This window comes from Trichoderma ghanense, assembly GCF_004382785.1.
Source record: "Trichoderma ghanense strain CCMA-1212 chromosome Unknown scaffold_2, whole genome shotgun sequence".
NCBI classification, from domain to species: domain Eukaryota; kingdom Fungi; phylum Ascomycota; class Sordariomycetes; order Hypocreales; family Hypocreaceae; genus Trichoderma; species Trichoderma ghanense.
The window spans coordinates 959452-975913 of record NW_027395665.1 but is presented as its reverse complement, the minus strand read 5'-3'; the positions used below and the strand labels follow the sequence as shown (position 1 = coordinate 975913).

The 16462-nt window shown below is 56.1% G+C and overlaps 5 protein-coding genes across 5 annotated transcripts; 3 read left to right on the top strand and 2 right to left on the bottom strand.

Annotated features, from left to right (window-relative positions):
- Nucleotides 1-117: 117 nt before the first annotated feature.
- Nucleotides 118-1425, bottom strand: CCMA1212_002716 (uncharacterized protein; the record flags this gene model as incomplete). The annotated part of the gene is made up of 2 exons (XM_073700091.1): nt 118-1055; nt 1128-1425. 2 exons carry the CDS (start codon nt 1423-1425, stop codon nt 118-120), a joined length of 1236 nt encoding a protein of 411 aa, XP_073561011.1.
- A 637-nt stretch (nt 1426-2062) lies between these two features.
- CCMA1212_002715 (DNA replication complex GINS protein SLD5) lies at nt 2063-2935 on the top strand (the record flags this gene model as incomplete). Its single annotated transcript, XM_073700090.1, has 3 exons — nt 2063-2187; nt 2290-2470; nt 2576-2935. The coding sequence occupies 3 exons, from the start codon at nt 2063-2065 to the stop codon at nt 2933-2935; spliced, it is 666 nt and encodes a 221-aa protein (XP_073561014.1).
- A 268-nt stretch (nt 2936-3203) lies between these two features.
- On the bottom strand, nt 3204-7846 carry CCMA1212_002714 (uncharacterized protein; the record flags this gene model as incomplete). Its single annotated transcript, XM_073700089.1, has 5 exons — nt 3204-5049; nt 5298-6272; nt 6327-6617; nt 6710-7374; nt 7445-7846. 5 exons carry the CDS (start codon nt 7844-7846, stop codon nt 3204-3206), a joined length of 4179 nt encoding a protein of 1392 aa, XP_073561013.1.
- A 1272-nt stretch (nt 7847-9118) lies between these two features.
- CCMA1212_002713 (Epidermal retinol dehydrogenase 2) lies at nt 9119-10309 on the top strand (the record flags this gene model as incomplete). Its single annotated transcript, XM_073700088.1, has 1 exon — nt 9119-10309. One exon carries the CDS (start codon nt 9119-9121, stop codon nt 10307-10309), a length of 1191 nt encoding a protein of 396 aa, XP_073561015.1.
- A 2982-nt stretch (nt 10310-13291) lies between these two features.
- On the top strand, nt 13292-15768 carry CCMA1212_002711 (3-hydroxybenzoate 4-monooxygenase; the record flags this gene model as incomplete). The annotated part of the gene is made up of 4 exons (XM_073700087.1): nt 13292-13690; nt 13937-14310; nt 14373-15413; nt 15476-15768. Exons 1-4 carry the CDS (start codon nt 13392-13394, stop codon nt 15766-15768), a joined length of 2007 nt encoding a protein of 668 aa, XP_073561017.1. The 5' UTR covers nt 13292-13391.
- Between the last annotated feature and the right edge of the window lie 694 nt (nt 15769-16462).

Sequence of the window (16462 nt, the reverse complement as noted above, 5' to 3'; positions counted from 1 at the left end):
GGTCAAATAGAGGAACCAAAATCGGGAATGCATTTATGTTGATATCTATCCGTCAATGAACGTGAAAATATCACCATATTTCACATGCTAAGGCTACAACGCTCATTTGTCTGATGCTCAAAGATTCGACTTGACATCTCCAGGATACTGAACCCTCCGCAGCAACGACCTCTTCAAATCCGCAACGCGTTTCGCTCCAGCAAAGCCCATTGTCAAGTCCAGATCAGCCAGCAATCCAGCCAGTACTGCTTCGGCTCCCTCTTTGCCATTGATACCCAGTCCATACACCACCGGCCGCCCAACAAGAACCGCCTTGGCTCCAAGAGCAAGAGCTTTGACGATATCGGCGCCCGTGCGGATGCCAGAATCCATCATGACGGTCAATCTAGATCCGACGGCATCAACAATCTCCGGGAGCACGTCCAGAGTAGCCACGGAGCCATCGATTTGGCGGCCGCCGTGGTTGCTGACGATGATTCCATCCACGCCATGTTCAGCAGCCAGCTCGGCATCCTCGACGCTGAGGATCCCCTTGAGGATAATGGGCCCATCCCAGTACTTTTTCAAAATCTTGATATCTTCCCAAGAGTGAGAGCTTCCGGGGAAAGCCTCGCCAATCCAGTATACCGACGCCTGCACGGTGTTTTCCTCGGGAGTTCCGCCGTCGCTCATCTCCGCAAACTTGCGTCTAAAGACAGGGTCTGCGAACCCATTTGCGCAGCCCTCGCCGAGGAGGAACGGAATGTTGGCAGAGTCTAAGTCATGCGGCCTCCACGCAAGCGTCCACGTGTCCAGGGTGACGACGAGTGCTGTGAAGCCATTGTCCTTGGCTCTCTTCAGGAGAGAAGCTGTAATCTCTTCGTCGCTGGGCCAGTAGAGCTGAAACCACTTCGGCGAGTCTGGGACTGCAGCTGCAATGTCTTCAATTGTGGTCTGAGAAACTGTGCTCAAGGTGAAAGGGACGTTCAAGGCGGCGCAGGCCTGGGCAACTCCAATCTCTTTTTCCTTGTGGAATAGTGAATTGACGCCTACAGGGGCCATGAACACGGGGACGTCTTGTCACCTGGTCAGCTCGTGATGTCCTTATTTAGGGCAACTCGTCAGAATAGCTACCATCTCTGACATACCGTACTTCTGACCAAAGATGGTGACACTCAGATCGCGAGGCGTCGTGGGCTTCAAGACGCGAGGAACAATCTTCCACTGCCGGAAAGCGAGCCGGTTCGCATCCATGGTCGACGACTCTCCCGCTCCGCCAAAGATGTACTCGAAACCAGCCTTGGTCATCTTCTTCCTGGCTTGCCCTTCGAGCCAGTTTGGGTTTGTCGTCACGATGGGCAGCTCGCCAGCCAAGAGGCCCTTTCGGACAACGGTCTGCAGGTACGCGGCGTACGGCTGAGGGCCGTCACCGTCTTGATCCGCCATTGTTGCTGAGAATGAGGTATGGGCTAAAACGAATGGAGGGTATATGTCTATACGTTGCGAAATCAATTCTGAGTTGCTCGCTGCTGTTCTAAACCAAACATCTCCAGACTCAAGATAATGAACTTGAGTTGAAGGGCGTTGATCTATGTCATTGTGTGTAAGAGGAGGGAGTCCAGCGTTAAGAGGAGACGTGCCTCGGCTGAAAGGATTAGACTCTCCCACACATGCGCCAACCCTGGTCATAGATAGATGCAGCTGAAGTCAATCCTTGGGTGATCCATCATAATACCATGATCTTCTCCCAGGATCGGATCTGGCGGCTCTGCTGACGCATCCGTGAATGCTTCAATCCATGGAACTTGTAACGACCAGCCACTGAAACTCAGTTCAACAACCGCTATAAGATCGCTAAACCATAGCGCTCATCAACAGCGATAACACATTGAAGTACACAGTACCTCCAACTTCGCACATGGTCCCGACTCAGAACATGTAACCTCGACCCCCCCACCACGGGAAAGCCCCGTCCTCAATCTTGAATTAGATACTTCGCCCTGGAGACGCTGAATCTTTTATTAGGTGCAAATGTTGACGACATCTCGGCACTCATGACCCGATCGAACGTCCTTCTCCCGCCATGGACATTGACGATATCCTCCGCGAGGTCGATCCCGCCTCCCACGGCATCTCGCTGGAGACGCGGGACCTGCAGGCCCTGACGCGCCTTTGGGTCGCTGAGAGGTCGGCGCCTGAGCTGCTCAAGTGAGTCCTTGTTTGAGTGATGCTGGGCATCATGCACCGACTTTCTTGACTGGATATATATCTTCTGTTGTTTGATTACTGTGTGACTGATGGATTGCATAGTTGGCCTGCGGATGGCTTGTTTGAGCGAGTCAACTCCAAGATCAAATCTCAGATTGAGCGCATCGAGGACATGACGGGCGACATGGATCCCAAGACCAACTTTGCCCTCATAGTCATCCAGACTGAGCTCGAACGCTACAAGTTTCTCGTACGGAGCTATCTAAGGACCAGAATAGCCAAAGTAGGTCTCTCCCTTGCTTCCATCGGCCCAGCTCACGACAAACCCCATATGACTGCACCTCTCCTAAACTTCTCACATCCTCTAACATCTTCATCCCCTATCAAGATCGACAAGCACACCCTCCACTACCTCTCAACAGAAACCCTAAGACAGCGCCTCTCCCCCACGGAACTGGCCTACGCGACGCGGCACCAGGCCCTCCTGCACAACCACTACCTCTCCTCCTTCCTCTCGTCCTTCCCTCAGCGCCTGCAGAACCTCAACGACACCGCCGGCAACGTCAGCATGATTGATGCTCCGGACCTGGATACCGCCGTCTTTGTGCGGCTTCTTCGTGACAAGGACGTCTTTGGCAGGGGCACTGACGTGGACACGATTCTGCCGGCGGCGAATGGGGATGTGCTCATTTTGAGGTGGTCGAGCGCCAAGGGGCTTGTGGAGGATGGTGATGCGGAGCTTGTTTAGGGACTTTTTTTTTGGGGTTCTGCTACAGTGGTCAATGGCGTTTCATGGGATTTCGAGGGAAAAGAATCACGCGTCAAAGAGAATGAATGGCTATGGGAAATATCAGTCTCTGGGATACGTCTAGTTTAGACTGAGCTGATGAGACAATCGCTAAGCTGGACACGAGGCACCCGATATCAATCAGAATGAAATACGAATCATGGCATCAATTGAAAATAAATAAGCAGTCCGCTCAGAAATCCTCTATTCACAATAAGAAAGCCCCCGTCTAATTCCTAATCTCCCACAGCCTAATCTTGCCCGTATCATTACCCACCGCCAACAAGCTGCTATCCTTGCCAAACGCCACCGCCGTTATCCTCCCCAGCGGCGTCTGCGCCGTCGGCCAGTTCCTGTAGACGGTGCAGCTCGGCAGGTGAGCCAGCCGGAGGGCGTCCTTTGACGACCTGCTGCCGAACGCGAGGAGCTGGCCGTCGGGAGAAAAGGTCAGGACGGTGACGGGCGTGACGAGCTGCTCGAACACGCGCGTGGGCTTGGGCGCCTCCTTGATGACAATGTTCTTTTCCGCGTCCAGGGCGAGCAGCTCGCTGCGGTCGTAGATGTTGGTGATGCCCGAGTTGGAGCCGATGGCCACCCAGCGGTCGTCGCCAATCAGCTCGGGGCCCTGGTGGCCGCCGAGGGCGATGACGATGCCGCCGATGCAGCCGTCGTCGCGCCACAGGCCGACGAAGCTCCTCGTCTCGACGCTGTACTCGCCGACCTGGCCGTCCTTGCCCAGGATCGTCATGCCGTTGCCGGTGCTCCACCACGCAAAGTCGGCGATGCCGTTCCTGCTAGACAGCCTGGCCGCGGCGATCCACTGCAGGGAGCCGACGCTGAGGACGTTGATGATGCCGCCGCCCTTGCGCGTCGACGCCGTGATGGCCATGTACCTGCCGCAGGGGCTCAGCTTGAAGCGCTCCATCGTCTTGTGCTCCAGGCCGTGGCCCAGGATCTGCGACGTCTTCTGCACGACGCCCGTCTTGAGGTCCCAGTGGTGGAAGTATTTCCTTCGTCCGCCAATGAAGACCTTGTCGCCGCCGGGGTACAGGAACTCTGCTCTACGAATGTCCACCCCTTTGACTTGTACAGACGTCAACCGGGGGTTCGGCACCGGGTGGGCGTCGGGCGCGATGTGATGGAGGTATAGCACCGAGGCGGTACTGGCCGACAGCAGAACGGGGTATTCGGGGTGGAAAGAGAGGCACTCCACAGGGGCAAGGTGTGTATCGGAGATCTCGCGCGTTCTCTGGATGTCGATGATCTCTGGCCTGAGCCGTCGCTTCTTGGGACCGCCCGCACCGGACAGACTCTGGACATCTCGCAAAAAGTCCTCCAGCGGCTGGGCGGAGAACTCGCCGTCGGACTCGCTGCCACTCTCGTCCGAAGAACCAGACGAGGCGGATGAGCGCCGTCTCCGCTTTGAAGGACGGCCCTCTGCCTCCTTGGCCCACGCAGGCGCAGGGTGAAGCTGGAGATAGCGCTGTCGAAGCCTCCTGCTGTACTCGGTGCCGCTCACCAGGTCCTCGGCCTCGGTCAGTCGCAGTTTTCGCAGCCGTGTATGGTTCGCGAGAGAAATCGCCAATCGGTCGTCGTCACTGTCTTCCCAGGCGGCCGGATCGCCGTGTTCGGCCTTCTTCGCCTTGGATGTGACGGTTGTCGCTTGAGGGACTGCGCCGCTCGGGGCGGTATCGATCATGAACAGGTCGGCATCGTCGACGTCTTCCAGCCCGCCGGTGTCCGCATCGGCCAATTCCAGCTCCTTGCCCTCCTTGTCGTCTGATGGGCTAGTGAGAATGCCGTTCTTGAAGAGACTCTCGCCAAAGGACACCTTGCTGCCGAAAACGAGCCGTTCCAGGTCTTCTTCGTCCGAGTCCTTGTCCTGCATCGCAGTCACCGGCTTCTTTCTTGATGAGGCGTCGTCGGAGTCATTGTCGGATGACAGAAAGGTTTCGGACAGTTCGTCCTCTGAGAAGTCTGGATCCTGCGGCTGGGCCATGTTTGCTGAGGCTGATCCGCTGTTGTTGAAAGGATTCAGCGGCGGTTGGTTTGCGTTGCCCTGCAAAAGTTGGGATCTTTTTTTCGTAATTTTTTTCTGGGTCTGGAGCTCAGCCTTGCAGACGAGGACTTGTCGAAGTGGGGTTTGTGGGGCTCAATTCGGCGAGGCTGACATCGATTGATTGGAGACGGCCTCAGTTTCGACTGGGCTTCAATTGCACGGACATCAGCCCACGACATGAGATTCTTGATTTTATGAACCCTGATGCTATGCTTGATATCCAAATTTTGTCCACCTGCTTATGCTTTATCAAAATTCGCTTACTTCAGCAATGCAACCTCTTCCAAAGCGCCCTCCAGCTTTGAAACGTCCTTGCTGACGGACTCTGCGCACTTGAGCGTATATACCGCCCCTCGCTGAGCCACATCAACCAGCTTGTCGACTCTTCCTCCCTGAGCCAGTCCCGAAACCAAGACGCCGAGGAACGTATCGCCAACTCCATTCACGGAGACTACGTTTTCGACATGCTCGACAGGTGGGAACAATCGCATATAGATGCCGCCAACGGCCGGATTTCCGTCAAATGACCGAGTCAGGATGAACTCTTCAGACTCTCGGTCCCGAAGTCGAGGGTCATCTTTGCTCAAGATGGTTGTCAAAAGGACGCCTTTAGAGCCGAGCTTTGTGACGATTGTCGGGATGTAAGGCAGCAACTGGATGGACTGCACCGGTACCCCAGCGTCCGTCAACTCGGCCGACGTGAGGCGGACGAACCGGTCTCTGGCTCCCCGCATAGCAAACGAATCAATCACCTCGAACCACTCCATGCTGTCCAGGTAGCCATTCTCTTTGGACGCGGAATACATGGCCGAAAGCTCGTAGATGTTGGGCGATGCGAGGTCGACGCTGTGGTTAGGAAACACGCCCAACGGTGGCACTCCGCGCTGGGGGCCGAAAAGGCTCTTGGACTTGGCGACGGAGACGGGCTCAAAGGCAACTTTGCTGCCGTGCTCGTTGGCGGCGTGGATCCAGGTCCTGATGCCCTTGGGGCTCCAGTTGCCGTCCACGACGAGCCACTTGGGGTCTGTGGCTTTGATGGCCGACTTCCACTCTTCGGGGAAGAGGTGCTGCGTGAAGATGCCCATGTCTGCCATGGCCATTACGAGATTCTTGCTCGAGTCGTTGATGGCGACGTACTGGGCGGTTCGGCTGCCTGGGTGCTCTGCATGGTTGAGTTTCTTTACATATGTTGAGTCGAGGCCAGAGGCTTGCAGAGCTGTGAGAACGGTTGCGCCGGCGCTATGAGTCGTCAGCGATAGAATCGTACGTCATGATCAGATCTGGTGAGCCTACACATCGTCGCCAACCATGCTGCTGAACTTGACCTGGGCCTGCCGACTTGCTCGGTGAGCAGCGAGCGCCACATTGTGTCCGACACCGCCGATGGACTGGCTTATGCTGGCCGGATTCGATGTATGGACTTGAGGCTGGCCATCACCGCCCTGCGGATTGGTGTAATCACAGCTGAGGTCGACGGCAACCGACCCAGCGACGAGGATATCAGCTTTGGAGTTTGCTCTCAACGGAGCTAAGGGTTTATTTTCAGATCTTGAACCAAACGCCACGTTGTGACCTGATGAACTTCTATCTACCGATTAGATGCCATCCACGTAAAATTACAGGTACAATTACAAAAATATAAGCAGACTATGTCCCTCTTGAAGAAAGAGACTTACGAGCTCGTTCCCTCCTTAAGCAAGCGCGACAGCTCCACAGCAATGTTGGTCGCCCTGACAATGTTTGACCGCACCAATTGCTTGTTGGCGGTGACGATCCTGTCGCCAAAGAGCTGCTTCAGCCTCTGCAGGACATACGGCGTGTTGGCGCTGCCCGTGAAGCCCTTCTGGTCGGCCTCGGCCACGGCCTGGTCAATGTGACGCTGCATCTCCTCTGCAGGAACGGCAAACTCCTCGGAGATGGGGTTCGCAAAGAGCATGCCCGACTCGATGCCGAGCCTCTCCTGCGCCAGGATGATGGCGGCGGCCTCCCTCTCGGAGTGATACACGGACGGGCTCTTGACGCCGCTGTCCCTCGCCCAAAAGGCGGGGAAGTCGACCTTGCCGGCGCGGCCGTCGGCGTAGGTGCCCACGTAGGCGCCCTGGGTCTCGAGGAACTCGAGCGTGCGCGGGATGTCGAGGAAGCCCTTGCAGCCGCTGCTGACGACGGCGACCCGTGTCCTGCCGAGCTCGGTCAGGTCGGCGGAGACGTCGAGCGACTTCTCGCCGCCGCGGTGGACGCCGCCGAGGCCGCCGGTGCCGAAGACGCGGATGCCGGCCAGCCTGGCGAGCAGCATTGTGCCGGCGATGGTTGTGCCGCCGTTCATTTTGCGTCCTGCGAGGCCCTGGTGAGGTGGTCAGCTATGACTGCAACTCGTAAATGTAAGGAATTGCGCATAATGAGAGCAGTCTTACCATGCCGACCAAGTAGGCAATGTCTCTCCGTGAAGCCTTGACCGTGCCCTCGTCCTCAATCATCCGCATAATCTCCTCCGTCGAGACGCCCACTTTCGGCACTCCCTCGACGATGCCGATGATGGCAGGGATGCCGCCGCTGCTCCGCACCAGATCCTCATGCTCCTGCGCGAGATCCTTCCCCAGGGCTCCGTGGGTGTAGATTGTCGACTCCAGGGCAACGACGGGCTTGTTGTTGGCCACGGCATCGGCCACCTCGCCGGAGACCTGGAGGAGGTTCCTGACGGTGTGTGAGCCTGCGGCTGCGCTGAGGGAGCGGCGCTGGAGATGGGGAGATGAGCGGAGCCGCAGTTGGGCTGAGGCTGTTTGTCTGAGGAGGACGGAGAGCCGTGAGGGTTTCATTTTGGGCGGGGGGTTTGATGATGTGTGAGTTTGTGTAAGTGTATCTTTTGTATTATTGACACAGAGGCTCTTGAGTTTGAAGATTCACCCCCCACCCTGTTGCTAGTTCTCACCCCCACACTTATCGAGCTTGGCTTTCTTTTTTCCAGAGTTGATGCTTTTCAGGACAACTCGACAGTGCCTTTCGGACTGTGCGTGGTGTGTGAATATTTAAGGGGGAGAGAAAGAGTGAGGTAGGACAGTAGGACAAACTTCAGAGAAAAGAGTCGACAACTCGGGCTTTATGCAAGTCTCCCCAGCTCGGACAAGAACACCGTTCCCTCTCGTGAATCGCCGTCCTCCGCAATCGTCACGCCGAATCAGCTCCATCAGTTCCACTAATTAGCAAATCGATATCCGCAGATAGTCTCTTTCCCTTCCCAAACTCTTCAGCTCTTTTCCCGTACTTTTTTTTGCAATAGGCAGTTGATGCTGCTGGTTGACAATCGTGGAGCTCCAATCCAACCGGCAAGACGCATTAGGCAATTATTGCTGAGAGCAGAGGCCGCTGTTAGTGGGAGCGCTTGATCCATGCGCCGACGCACTAACACCCGATCGACGGCCTTTGCTCAAACTGGCAATTTTGCGGTTTCGGACGACAAAAGTGCATCACCTCCAGCTTCTCCACCCTAAACTGATACTACCAGACATTATTCACATGTTGCCGTTGTTCCTATTCGTTTGCTTCTAGCCGTCGACGGCATCTAATTGCCAGACCTCAAGCGGGGAGAAGCTTTCTGTCATGGAATAGAGCAACTGTACGCAACCCTGAGACTACTAAGAGACGTCGATTCGCCCTCATCTTAAGAGGCATGTCAAAGGTGCTGCTCCCCGCATTGTGATATCAGATCGAGCCTCGGTAATTGCAGCTCGGGGTTGCAACTCTGTGCCAAGATGGTTTTAGTCCTGCAGGGTTGGGCAGTGTTATAAGATTAGCCTCGACCGGCCATGCAATGCCAAATTAATGTTGTCTCCTGTTAGTGTTTTGATTTTGTCGTTGTTGCGTCGCATTGTATTCTGGCTTCTGTAGGATTCGTTTCGCGCTGGATGTTTTGCGGTTCATAATACAGGGGGCGACGCGTTGCGATCAGGATACCCCGGATTTATATCGACTTCCACTCTTTTCAGAAGAGTCACGCGAGTACTTCGAGATTTATACACGGCAACTCTTAGCCGTCGACTACTAAACATCCAAAGAAGGACAGCATCTGATACCACGATCCTTCCACCGCCATGCCGATGCACAAGGGCATCCTGCCTCGCGAAGGCCTATGCGCCGACGTCATTCTAAAGCTCGTCCGCAGAACCCTTCTGAACCCAAACCTCCTCCTACCCTTGATCCTGCTCGCCCGCTACACAAAAAAGGGCCAGGACCTCTCCATACTGCATCCCAAAGCAGCTCGCCGGCTGAGGCTGCTCTTCTACGTCGCCGTGGCACGAGGGCTCAGCGGCTGGTTTTCCGACAGAGTGCGCAACAATTGGGTCGGCGACAAGTACGACTGGTCCAAAGAAATCGTGCTCATCACGGGCGGTGCTGCGGGCATCGGCGCGGCCATAGTGAAGCTGCTGGACGAGCTCAAGGTCAGGGTGGTGGTGCTCGACGTCCAGCGAATGACATATGCTGCATGTAAGTCGACCCCCGTGCTGTGCCGGAGTGGCCATCGGACCCCAGCTGCATTGCATTGCAGGGCTGATAACGACAGTACAGCCTCCAGAGTCAGCCACTTCTACTGCGACATCAGGTCCCCGGCAAACCTGGCTGCCGTCGCCGAAAGGGTAGTCGGCCAGATCGGCCATCCCACGGTTGTCGTCAACAACGCCGGTGTCTGCCGCGGCAAGACAATCCTGGATGCCACTCCCGAGGACGTGAGGTTCACGTTTGACGTCAACGCCCTGGCCCCTTTTTGGGTTACCAAGACGTTCCTACCGCACATGATAGCGCAGAACCACGGCATGGTGGTGACAGTCTCGTCCTTTGCCTCGTGGCTCACCGTGCCCAACATGGTAGACTACGCCGCGTCCAAGGCTGCAGTCATGTCGTTTCACGAGGGTCTTTCAGCTGAGCTCAAGACTCGATACGATGCCCCCAGGGTTCGCACCGTGATAGTCCATCCCGGAGCCACCAAGACGCCGCTCTTCGCCGGCTTCAGCCAGGGGCCGCGCTTCTTGCTACCTGAACAGGAGCCCGAATCCGTAGCCGAGGCTGTCGTGAAGCAGATCCTCAGCGGGCGAAGCGGTCAGGTCATCATGCCAGAAGCTGGGGGGATGCTCCCCGCCTTGCGAGCCTACCCGGACTGGCGTTCATACCGAGCTCGAAGCAGAGGCCAGAAATCCATGCTGAACTTTAAAGGACGCCAGGTCATCGAGGACGTAGCTGCACCCTTTGAGACCCACGACAGCGTACAGCCCGTCTCCACGGCCTGAATGAGGCAGCTGGTCGGTGCACGTATGCAGAAGGATGGACGATGTCGAGGGTCTAGGAGAGCGACTCAAGCCCGTTTGGGCCAGGGCTGATGTGACAGGTTGGGAAGCTGGCTTCATGACACCTGAGACTCGTCCCACAATGGCCAGAGATGGACGGCTAGCAAGCCAGCAGGTGACTTTGTAACGCAGAGGATCACTATCCCGTCTTTCATACACGGGGTGACAGTTCGAACATGGGAGGATGTTGGTTTATTTTTGCACGACAAACTCCAATCCTGGCAAGGTAGCATGCAAGCCACTGGGGGCTTTCTGTCTGGATGTGTGTGGTCGTATGTGTTATGCGCAGAGTTCAGGCCTGAACACCCAATCGGCGGTATCTTTGAAATCAATATGGCATGAGCAAGTGAGACGGATCACGCGATGGCGTCAGAAGCGAAGAAAGGGGGACGGGTGCCATATAATCGATTGGCGATCATGCGGTATACTGTACGCGCACCCTTGATTCCTCTGGTGTGGCAGATGGGAGGATATCTACCCGGGGTGACGTTCTAGCAGGCTCTCTCTCCTCGTTCGATGCGCTTGTTCAGGATCAACCAAATCCAGGGAGTATAGGGTGGCAGATGATATGAGGGTTGTGGCCTCTGGTCAATCTGTAGCTGTTCACGAACTCGAGGTTGTTGATACTTGTCGCCAAGTCACGGCCCTGCATTATCGGGGCAGATATTGCAGGGAGGCGGTAAAGCTGAGAAGAGATCGGTAGCTTGTTGAAATTCCAGTCAATACTGAAGAGCTTAAACGCAGACCAAGCACCGACAGGACGAAATAGTGATGTCCGCAGTGCAAAGCGACCAATGTATCAAACGTACATACATACGGGCCACAAGGTGTAGGTAGGAAAGCGGCTCCAAGAGCCTCACGCTGAGTGGACAAGGCGAACACTATGCTCCAGCCTGTAGCCCGTCTCCATCTTTAACGGGCAGAGCAGGCTGCCAATAACGTCGCCCATTCGTGCCACCTCCGGCAAAGCCTATCTTGTGCCACGCCCATCTGTGCCTTCTGGGGATCAGATACACTTTGTCCGTGGCGCTGCGTCTTGCTGTTACCGGTATGATCCAGCCAGTATCTGCGTTCCAACTCCGAACTTGACGGGAATGCCTCGGCCGTTTATGTTGTCATAGACACTGTCCTTGGTCCTTCTACTCCTACCAGCCATCGGCTTGAGTTGCGGCTCGTTGATTTCTCTTCTCTGTAAAGCCGGAGGCCCTGACTCGGCCGCGGTAGTTTGCACCTGGTAGCCGAATCTGAGAGGACCCTTGGGTTTGGAAAGACCCTGAAGAGACCGCTTTGGGTCAGATGCGGGAGGAAAAAGAGGGACATCCCTGGTGGAAGGAAGAGAAATCCAGCCCAGACGCCAGCTGAGCGGTTTTGATGAAGATCACATCGATGAGCAAGGTAGGTAAGCAAGGGTACGAAGCCTGTCTGTAAGGATTGCTTGTACATGCGACAAATCTGGAGGGCATGGGAAGGGGTCCTTTCTGGCTGGATCGCTCCTGCCTGATTCCCTCTTTCCCTTCGTTTCGTCCTGTTTTTTTCTGCGCTTCCCGTTTGGATGGATGGAGTGGAGTGGAGCCGCATTCTTGAGCAGGCGCGGCGACGGTGCAAAATGGCACCACCTGCCCTCTCCGAAGCAGGTCCCGCAGCCAATCAGCGGCGCGCAAACTCAGGCTAGGCCGTCGGTAAGCCAGCGCCTGGGCATGGTGCAACGCCAATGGCAATTATCTTGACGGCAAAATGGGCTGATCTTGCGCTCAACAGCTGTCCACGACGGCCGTCTGTCATGCCACTTTTGCCGTACGTGCGTCGGGCTTTACCGGGGCATGAGCTGCTGTGTCGCTCCTTCCAGCCTCCCCGAGCGCTGAGCCCGTCTGCGGAAGGCGCTCCCCTGGGCGGTCCTTGCCTGCGCGCGGGAGGTACCGTCTGGGCCTGCTCTGGCGTGGCGAGTACCTTGCTCGAGGCTCTGGAGGCACAGTGCCGTGATGGCTGTTGCTGCCAGCTGCTTGCTTGCTGCTCGTACGAAGTTGCTAGCTCTGCTCCGTGCCAACTATTTTACTACCAATTCCTCCCTCTTCCCCAGCTCCGTCTCGGGACCTACAACTTGTTGCTCGTACTGATGCTCCGGCATAGGAGACACAAGCAGGACAAGTTCTAAGTAGCCGTCGCCTGGCCAGTCCCCGGAGCAGCAAGCAAAGCAGGGCATAGAAAGAAGGAGGAGGAGGAAAAGAAGAAGAAGAAGAAGAAGAAGAAACAACCAGCAGCTGGTCCAGCGAGGGAAATGGGATCAGGGCTGCTGTGTGCTGTAAGCGTCTGCCTCGACGCCGCGTGACACACTGGGACCAAGAACGAAACGACTTCCTTGCGCTGCCCTACAGCCTCCTGCAGCTTCACCTCTCCCGGACTATTACTCTTCTCTCCTGCACTGTCGCATCATCCTGCGGTTATCCAAGTCGAGACCCCCCAAAGACCCCCAACCCGGGCCCCGGTATCCATCCAATTCGTCGCAGCAGCCAGGGGGGGAACCAAAACCAGAGGCGAAAAGACGCAAGAGCAAGCAAGCAAGCAAACAAGCAAACAAGCAAACGCCACAAAGCTCGACGCTCGTATCTCTACCAGCCCGCAAGCAACGCCGAGAGGATCATCAACCGTCCCCAGAGCGCATTGCATTGCAGTTACGCTGCAGTTGCAGTCACAGCAGAGAAAGAGGTGTGGTGGAGACGGCCACTACTTTCAAGGCCCATCTCCCGAGACAGCTGAGACCGTCTATCACTATCGGTCTCGTCGGGCACAGCAGCGTGCTGGAGTGCTGGAAAGTCGAGAGATAATTGGGCCAGGCGAGCACCCGGCCGCCCATTGAAAAGCAACCAGGCTCCCGGACAGTGGAGCGAGCACGTCTCTTTCGGCTGCCCGCTGCCCTTTGCACAGCAGCGTCCGAGGGAAAGGCGATAGAGAAGCACGGGTGCTTGCCACAGCGCCTTAGCGAGCCTTCACGCTGGCTGACATATCAACCCAAGAGCCGTCCGACACCATGGCGCCGGGCGTCGTCAGTCCTACGGCAAACTCGAGGTCAAACTCGAGGAACAACAGTCCGAACCACATGGAGGAAGAACCGCAGCCCGGACCGTCCAACCAGGAGATGCCTGTCGACGAGGAGGATGCCACCGATCCCCTCGCCCTTCTCCGGAGCTTGCCAGAGCCGCCCACCAGATGCCAGGTGTGTGTTGTTGGCGCTGGTCCCGCGGGTCTCATGCTGGCGGCGAACCTCGCCCGGTTCGGCATCGATGTTGAGGTTGTAGATGATAGGGCGGACCAGACACCCGTTGGCCGGTATGTTTATTACCCTCGAAAAGAGATCTCTGCCCAGTTGCACCTTTCCTTGCAACCTGCCTTCACAACCATCCTGCCCCCCCCCCTTTTTTTTTTTTGCCTGATATTCAACTGCCCACTCAGCACTGCAAACTGTAGCTGTAGAGATCGCTCTGCTCTATTCAGTTCTGCTCCTGTTTTCTATCTACATATTTGATTATCTTTCTCGCTGCAAAAAGAGGATGGGAAGCTGATGTGATACAATAGCGCGGATGGCTTGCAGCCAAAATCCATTGAAACGTTCCGGCAGATGCGATTGGCTGATCCGCTGCTGCAGCGCGGCGTGAGAGTCTTTGACATTTCCTTTTGGCGCAGCACGGCCGATGCACCTCTGCATCGTCTAGGACGGGAGGTCCATTATCCTCCCGTCATTGACGTTCTGGACCCCTATATCCTCCTTGTCCACCAGGGCATGGTCGAGGGCCTATTCATCGACGACCTACGCAAGCGCGGGAAGGAGGTGCGCCGGAACACGGCCTTTGAGTCCCATTATGTTCCAAAGTCCGGGCCGGTTCAGGTTCGGTGTTATACCAATGTCAACCAGGACAAGAGGACGATCCTGGCCGACTACCTCGTTGGATGTAAGTCAATTTTCTGGTATTCCTAATCTGATATCGAAATCCGGCTAACATGACACTCCAAGGCGATGGAGCACACTCCAAGGTCCGCAAGGATATGCCCAACGTAGAGGCCGTGGGCTTGTCCCGCCCAGACATCTGGGGCGTCCTGGACGGCGAGCTGATCACCAATTTCCCCGACATCTGGTCCAAGACTCTCGTCTACTCTGAGGAGCACGGCTCGATCCTCATTGTTCCCCGCGAGCGCAACATGACGCGCTTCTACATCGAGCTCAAGGCCAGCGCCCGCGCTGACCGTCGCGAGCTGGGCCAGAAGTTTGTCATGCAGCAGGCTCGCAAGATCATGGCGCCATTTGAGCTGGATTGGAAGTATATCGAGTGGTTCGGGCGGTACCAGGTGGGCCAGCGCGTGGCGAGCCGCTTCACGGACGTCAACACCCGGGTTTTCCTTGCGGGAGACGCCAGCCACACTCACTCTCCCAAGTCGGCCCAGGGCATGAACACGTCCATGCACGACTCGTGGAACCTGGCCTGGAAGCTGAACCTGGCGTGCCGTGGTTTGGCCAAGCCCAACCTCCTCGAAAGCTACGAGGTGGAGCGCCGCAAGATCGCCCTGGATCTCGTCAACTTTGACTACGAGCATGCCAACCGCATCGCCGGTGGAGATGCCGTCGCCATGGCGGAGAACTTCAGGGCCAATGTGCGCTTCATCTCGGGCATTGGCGCCGACTACAGCGAGAGCGCCCTCAACATTACCCGGCCAGAGGACAACTCGGCCATCCTGGGTGGCGCTCGCCCGGGATGCCTCTTGCCCCCGGCCAAGGTGTCGCGGTACATTGACTCCAACCCGGTGGACATTCAACTCGACATCCCCATGCTGGGCCAGTTCCGTATCTACCTCCTTATGTGGGATGTGATACAGGCGAGGCCCTTTTTGGAGACATTCTGCCGCTCTATTGCGACACCAAAGTCCCTGGTGAGCCAGCTTTCTGCTGCCGCAAGCGCATCGTACGCCAAGCAGCCGAGATTGCCGGCGCCCGAGGACGTGTATACGCGGCCTGAGAGATACACAGTGGTCAGCCACTTGTTCACGTTTGCTCTGATTAGTGAGTAACAGCCTTGCCTGCAAACGCACCATAGCTTTTGCTGACCGTGATGATGCGTCTAGCCACCATGCCCAAGTCTGAGATTGAGATCTCGGATCTTCCCGCCCTGCTGCAGGATAGCCGCTGGACGGTCTATATCGACAACGTCCCCGAGCTAGACACCCGGGGTGCCTTCTGCACCGACAAGTGGCTGGGAAGCCTGGGCCCGAGCGAAGTTGCCATTGTCAACGTCCGTCCCGACGGCTACGTTGGCTCCGTTGGCCGCTGGGACACCAACGTTGACGAGGCTGGCGAGCAGGCGGCTGCGTGGTTGGATTCGTACTATGGCGGCTTCTTGCAGGTGCCAAAGCAGTAAAGAGGTGGAAGGATTTCGAGCGAACTGAAATGAATATCTATGAAATGAGAAGAGACGGTGTAGCAAAAGAGGAGGAACATCGAAAGGGCGCAGGGGGAACGTCGCTGCTTTGGCACACGGCGTGTCTCGACTTTGATGGCGTACTGATGACTGGACTACATCTTGGACTGATTTTAAATCGCTACTTATTGTTGCTCGTTGGTGTCAAGAGGCGGAGCAAGGGATTTATAAACGTTTACACACCGCTTTGTCTCTATTTCCTTTTCATACACGGAACATGTAGAATAGCGTCGAGGCATGTAGAAGGGTAGTACACGAATATGGAAACGGTGAGCATGAACGAGTTTCAAGGCTGTGCCTGAAAACATACGAGTTGTGAGGCCACGAATGGAGCGAGGCGCGCTGAGTGATTTTCTGCTCTGTTGATGAATTTATGCGTTCTGTGGTACGTGACCTCTGCTAACGTGATGTTTTGACAAGTATGTCCCTTGCTTTTCATCTGTCAATGGCGTGGGCAGACCGTGTTTTTGTTGACTTTTGTCTGGGGTTGTTGACTTTTGTCTGAGGTTGTTGACTTTTGTCTGAGGTTGTTGACTTTTATCTGAGGGAAGTCGAGCTGTTTTCTGTGACCGAGAACAAGATTTATCTGAGCATGTTGCATTATTCAGTTCAATGCTACTATATGCTTTGCTAC